General features: G+C 39.7%; 1 protein-coding gene across 1 annotated transcript in view; it reads left to right on the plus strand.

The window, feature by feature from the left end:
* The window catches only part of Trio (trio Rho guanine nucleotide exchange factor), a 225379-nt gene that overhangs the window by 12029 nt on the left and 206279 nt on the right, over nucleotides 1-7071 (plus strand). The window contains exons 3-5 of the mRNA XM_013013843.1: nucleotides 1499-1691; nucleotides 3955-4467; nucleotides 6490-6612. Coding sequence (XP_012869297.1) covers nucleotides 1499-1691; nucleotides 3955-4467; nucleotides 6490-6612 — 829 coding nt within the window. The remainder of the gene's footprint in view (nucleotides 1-1498; nucleotides 1692-3954; nucleotides 4468-6489; nucleotides 6613-7071) is intronic.

Here is a 7071-nt window from a genome sequence, read left to right on the forward strand (position 1 = left end):
TTCACTTGAGGCGAGATTGTGTTTGCTAGTACTGGGGTTTGAACTCAGGGGTGTTTGCTCGCTTAGCTGGTGCTCCACTACTTGAGCCACACCTCTGATCTTGCTTTTTGTTGATTATTTTGGAGATGGAGTCTTGGGAAGTTTTCTGCTAAGCTGGTCTAACCATGATCCTCCAGATCTCAGCCTCCTTAGTAGGTACCATTACAGGCATGAGCCACCCATGCCTGACTTGAGACTGGTTTTGGAGTAATTACATGAAGCAGAAAATGTCAAGTGTCTTCCCCATCATTGTGGTACATTTATATGAGGTGAAAGCCTTAGTTCTCACTGAGTCCTCATCATGTCTCTGGTAGACAGTCATGACCTGGTTACTGTCTAGTACTGGCATCAGCACCCAGAGTGAACTGTGGGAGTCCATCCTGTACTAGTGGGGTACCTCAGCTATAGGGCATCTGAGCCTGGAAGCCAGGTCCTGAACTCCCATGTGTCCTTGAAGTTACCACATAGTGAGATGATGTATTTTTCAACCTGTTTAAGGACTCCTTGATCTTCATGTTTAATCTTTACTGCAGATGTTCATAATATGTATTTCCCATTGAGTAGGAGGTCAAGATATAAGAAAATTAAAAATTAGCATTTTTTCTTTAGGCAAGGGCTGGTCTTGAAACTCCAAGGCCCACCTCAGCTTCTAAAGTGTTGGAACTACAGGCATTGGACACAGCAGCCAGTTGGCAATGGCTTTTTTATTTGTATTTAACTGCTAAGGGCTAGGGGAAGGAGAATAGAATGACTCCTAGAGTGGCCTTATTTGTGCCTGAGCCGTGGCTTTTGTGCTGTCAGTATAACATAATGGAAAAGGCAAACACACTCTTCGTGCTATTTTGAAACTAGATCTGCCATCACAGAACCTGCCGTAGGGTGCCAGAAACCTCAAGACTGGACTTGAAAAGAATTTCTATGCTAGTTCAAGGACCTGGAATTAGGGTACAGCGTGCAGAGTGAGATACTGGAAAGTTCTCAGCTGTTAGCCATGGGGTGGCCTCATTTTCAGTACTTGTGCTTCTAGAAGTCCTGGGGCAACTGCTGTCCCTAACCTGGGCCCTCATGAGTGACTTCCCTTCTGTGCTTCCCAGGGACCTTTGACTGTGTTGGTCACACTGCACTATATACCAACAGTTCTTATTACAAAAATCCTGAGAAGTGAGTGTGATAGATTTTTTGCTCAAAGAGAAAACAGGACATAAAACCATAAGTAAAGAACTAAAATTCCAGAGGTTTTTGAAGTTGAGTCCTGTTTGAATCCATCATTGTTCCTCAATCTAGGCCTCATTTTATTTTTATTAGGGAGACTGGGTTGCCTGTGTGAGATGGCAACACTCTGGTTCCTCCCTGAGCATCAGGCAGGTTGAAAACACCACATTTGACACTCAGCAGGACTCTGAACAGGCTGAGTGGCAAGGGCAGAAGACTATGGCTTCACTTGTTTTTTTTTCTACAGTGAGGAGGTCTGTAAGCGAGGCTTCACGGTGATTGTGGACATGCGTGGGTCCAAGTGGGACTCCATCAAGCCCCTGCTGAAGATCCTGCAGGAGTCGTTCCCCTGCTGCATCCACGTTGCACTGATCATCAAGCCAGACAACTTCTGGCAGAAACAGAGGACGAATTTTGGCAGTTCTAAATTTGAATTTGAGGTAACTTCTCCTGTGGTGGCAGAGCCTCAACCCACAGGCATATGGTTTATTAAAAGCTGACTTATACTCACTGTGTTAGGATGATATCAGATCTTAAGCCATGTAGTGAACATGACTTGCATGATTTACATACAGAGTTGCATTTGTTATTTCAGCAGGACCCTTTAAGTTAGGGTGTTGAACTCCTGAGACTGGGGAAAATACCATGAGAGGAAAAAGCATGTTGTTTCACTTGAACAACTATGTTGCTCAGCACAAGGCTTTGCATGGCTATAGGCTTCTAGTTGTTTTATTCCTGGAGATGAGAGAATGGCAGGGAGGAAAGCCCAATTAGAGATGTCCTGAGGGAATAACATGGAGGAGGTTGAGTTTATCCTGTCATTGATACCAGGGAGAATGGTCTGATATTTCATGTGTAAAATCTGTCAGTTATGAAAATGGAGATATTCTCTTAAAAGTTACGCAGAGTCTTGAATTCAGTCCTGTTGTCTTTTAGACAGTTATAAAAAGCAATCCTCACCTTTTTCTTCTCTACTACTAACCCCTTCTCCTTAATGTACCACAGTTCTGACAACTTGTTGGATGTGGTCAGTTTAATGAGATCATTATGAGAGGAAAGTATCTAACAGCTTGAAAGTTGGTTCACATTGTTTAATAAAATTAGATGTTTCTAATAATAAATTACAACAATTTCTGTTTGAAAAAATTCCAATGTTTATATACATGTAGTTTAACCTAAACAAAATTAGATACATCAAAATTATTCACTAAAGTATAATGCAATACTTTTAAAGGTGTATTCTCAGGTGTATTAAATTTCTTACTCTGTTTTTCTAATTTCTATCTGAAATTTGAGTTTGGTTTTAATTTAAAACTACACTGAGGGGGTTTAGTAAAAAATGAAGGTATATTTTTATGTTTCTACATGATAATTCATGATTTTAGAAGATAATTTATTGATTTTTTTGTTATTTCATAGGTAGAGGCTTTAAAGTGTGTTATATTTAATTATGAATGTTTTAAGTAAAAATAATGGTTTGCATTCATAAAGTATTTTGGCAGACTAATTTTGAACTCTCTCTCTGGGCTCTTAAAGGTACCTATCTCATTTTCTCTACTGAACTAGTTGTCTTCACATGGTTACCAGCTTATCTCTGAGCCTCCATGGAGGTTATGTGGAAGTTCAGCACTCATCTAGGAACGACCCTACAGTAACACTGTAGACAGAAGTTTGGTTGGTTAGAAGTAGTCTCTCTTTCTTTCTAGCCCTCTGCTTTCTGGTCTTTATTATGCCAGCTCAGACATATTACTTTCTGGAGGGCTGAAGGTAATAGGGGTTTATACCAGCCTTTGTTTTTTCTAGGCCACATTCCTTTTTCTGTCTTTGAATTTTATCACCCCTACCCTATTCTTTCCTTATGGCATAATAAAGAATACTACTTTGCTTCACATTCTGATAGGAAAAGGTTAAGGTTTCTTGCTTTGACTGTAATGGCTTAAAGTTTTATTACTGTTAAATTGAATTGATTATGTACAGCACTCAGACTCTTCAGAATTATAGTAGATTATTACTATGTATGAGAATTTCTTTTGCCTTTTGATCTGTGAAAAGAACTTCCACTAGTTTCCTGGGATTTTTTTCCCCCCTGCATTTTGGAAATGTCATTCATGTCTCATCTTCTGTTCCTTGATTAGAAATGGGGAAGCAGAAGATGAATATTAAGAAAATTTATTGGAGTAGTATTTATCATTTATGAAGCAGCTCACAAATAAGTATGTTTAAAAATGTTTTCGATGTCTGTAAACAAGACATTAGTGTGATGGGCACCTAGAAGAGCCTGTACATTCTCCTGGGGATGAGATGCCAAATGGTGGATTTGATGAAAGTGAAACTTCTGAGCTTGCCTACTCTGTCCTTACAACTTAAAATATTTTTTTGGTTTAAGTGACCCCAAGAAAATAGGTTAACCTCTAAGTTTTTAGACAGAAATATTAACCGCTTTAGGTATTGTGAAATACATGATTCTATAATTTTAGCTATGCTAGCTAGCAAATATGTATGTCTGTAATGAATTTGTGCTTCATAGTAGTGACAATATTTTTCTCATCCACATTTGTTTTTTGGGAACACCAGAAACAAGTACACTATATTTTCTCTAAGTAGATTAACATTGGAAATCTGTGATTAGGCCCTGCAAATTATAGCATGTTAAGACCATATAAAACTGGTTCAACTTCTCATATATAATTTTTTTTTCTTAAGACAAATATGGTCTCTTTAGAAGGCCTGACCAAAGTAGTTGATCCTTCTCAGCTGACTCCCGAGTTCGATGGCTGCCTAGAATACAACCATGAAGAATGGATTGAAATCAGAGTTGCTTTTGAAGACTATATAAGCAATGCAACCCACATGCTGTCCCGACTGGAGGAACTTCAAGACATCCTTGCTAAGAAGGAGTTGCCTCAGGACCTGGAGGGTGCTCGGAATATGATTGAGGAACATTCTCAGTTGAAGAAGAAGGTGATTAAGGCCCCAATAGAGGACTTGGATTTAGAGGGACAGAAACTGCTTCAGAGGATTCAGAGCAGTGATAGCTTTCCAAAAAAGAACTCGGGGTCCGGCAATGCAGACTTGCAGAACCTCTTGCCCAAGGTGTCTACCATGCTGGACAGGCTACACTCAACTCGGCAGCATCTGCACCAGATGTGGCATGTGAGGAAACTGAAGCTGGACCAGTGCTTCCAGCTGAGGCTGTTTGAACAGGATGCTGAAAAGGTAAAGAGCGGGCAAAAGACATGCCAAAGACGAAGACAAGACTAGGCAGTCAAGGCTAGAATGATCAGGGGAAGGGAGAGAGAGGTGAATGGCAGGCCTGTACTTACCTAATTTCCTTAGAAACCAACCAGGGTCATTCAAAGAGGACATTTTTAATTCTGGTTTCTAGCTTTACTTGAGAAGTACAGTGCTAGTTTAGAAATCCTGAGCTTAAACGACTGATAATTGGATGTTAAAATGCCCACAAAGAGAACAAGAATAGCATTCCAATTTAAAAATTTCATAGGGTTGTGCTATTGACAGCAGTAATTACATGCATTTTACTAATAGTTTGTTCTTCCTGTCATAAAAAGCCAATGGTGAAACCCAATTTAAATCTACATTTGAGTATGCTTTTAAAATAAAAGCTGAGTAATCACTAGCTATAAGTTTCTGGGTAAAAATGCAATAATTACCTATGTCTTCTTGTTTTATTCTTACATACCAGATGAGCCAGCTGGTTCAAGTGCGTTCTGAATAGCTGCTGGCTGGTGTATTCTTTGCAATGTAAAAACAGGACTCTTGAAAACAAGAATAAATTGCAAGCCACAGACATGAGTGACTTCACTGATTTTTTTTTTTTTTTGTGCTAGTCCTGGGGCTTGAACTCAGGGCCTCTGCACTGTCCCTGAGGTAGGCTAATGCTCTACCACTTGAGTCACAACTCCACCTTTTGATTTCTTTGGTAGTTAATTGTAGTCTCATGGACTTTTCTGACTTCTGGCTTTGAAACGTGATCCTCAGACCTCAGCCTTCTGAGTAAGTTAGTATTGTCTGTGTGAGCCACTGGTGCCTGGTGAGATAGGTATAGATGTAGAGATTTTTTTTTAACATGGACAGGTGAATATTTTGTCAGTAAGATAACTGTATTAGAAATCGTTGGTACAGAATATGAAAGAACTAGTTGAAAGGTGAAAATCCAGTTTGTTGTTGTTGTTATTGTTGTTATTTTGGTCAGTTTGGGGCTTGAACTCTGGGCCTGGGCACTGTCCCTCAGCTCTTTAGCTCAAGGCTAGTGCTCTACCACTTGAGCCACCGCGCCACTTCCGGTTTTCTGTTGGTTTTTTGAGGTAAGAGTCTTATGGACTTTCCTGTCTAGGCTGGCTTTGAACTGTGATCCTCAGATCTCAGCCTCCTGAGTAGCTAGCATTACAGGTGTGAGCCACCAGCACCCGGCAATCCAGTATTATTATCTGTTAAGTTTTAAGCTATCTGTTAATGTGGCTTATGTAGTGTTTTGTCAAAGATATTAGAATATTTCCTAATTACTACAAAAACTGGTCACTGACTCTGTTCAAGACACTGCAGTTAAGCTAATTGATAGTTACCTCTATTTCTTAACTATTTTTCTTGGGAATCTTTTCCACTATTTTGATAGTTCAGGAGATCAGGCCCAGCGCTTTCCCATTGAATTACACTCCTAGTCTTCCCTTTTTAAACTTAATCAATAGTCTCTCCCAGGTAATAACTGTCTTAAACAGTAAGAAGAAGTTTACTGTTAAAATCCAAAAGTCTTTTAATTTTTTTGGTCAGTTTATATTTGCTTAGGTTTCTCCATAATGGTTGCAACGAAAGGTAGAGTATTTTAGTACAGTATACTGCTGTCAGTAATCTAGGAGTAAAGAAAGCCAAGCCCAGCCAAAGACCTAGAGAAAACTCAGTTACACCTATGGTTTTCAGTTCAAGAACGGGGTAGGTAGTGCATGAAACAGTTCTGGTGGCAGAGGCCCATGGCTGCTAAAGGAAGGCAGGGGTTTTCCATGAGCCCAGAGGTTTTATCTGCTTCTTAATTCCTCCTCATTAGATAAGATTTTCTTGTAGATCCTGCAGGTTCTAGAACACTGACTTCTTAATAGTATAGACTCTTCTGAGTCTAGACACCTAAGAGTTGTCAGTGGAAGTAAGTCACCCTTTAATGTCTGGACACCATCAGCTGTTTCTCTCTTCTGCAGTGATTGCAGGTTGTCTTTTTCCTTCTGGTAGATGTTTGACTGGATCACACACAACAAAGGCCTGTTTCTCAACAGCTACACAGAGATTGGGACCAGCCATCCTCATGCAATGGAGCTCCAGACGCAGCACAATCACTTTGCTATGAACTGTATGGTAAGCTATGGTTAGATTAGGCGAGTCCTGGCCATGTGAAAAGTTTTCACCTATGGATAGCATTAGAAGCTCAAGTCCTGGTACCTCCCAGAGGCAACATGTGGCCTGCAGAGTTACTGTGGATCTACAGGGTTTTAATTGTAACTCTTCTGTTTACTAGGACCTTGACAAACTGTTTGCCATCTTTGACTCTCATTTGACTAATTGTGAAGTGGGGTTGCTATTATATATTCTCGTGGTATTACATCATTTACTCTGTTTTGTAACAAGTAACCATGGTATATGACATAAATGCAGTATTCTATAAATGGTTTTATTACCTGTGATGGTGTCAGTATAAAAAATGAAGCTAAAACAGGCAAGGAACTCCTAAAACTATGAGCGGTGTTTCTCTCTCTACCCCACTTCTTTTTCTTAGATGTAAATTTTTTTCCTTGCTTTCATTTTTTTTTTTTTTTT

This window comes from Dipodomys ordii, unplaced genomic scaffold, assembly GCF_000151885.1.
Source record: "Dipodomys ordii isolate 6190 unplaced genomic scaffold, Dord_2.0 Scaffold21, whole genome shotgun sequence".
Classification (NCBI taxonomy): domain Eukaryota; kingdom Metazoa; phylum Chordata; class Mammalia; order Rodentia; family Heteromyidae; genus Dipodomys; species Dipodomys ordii.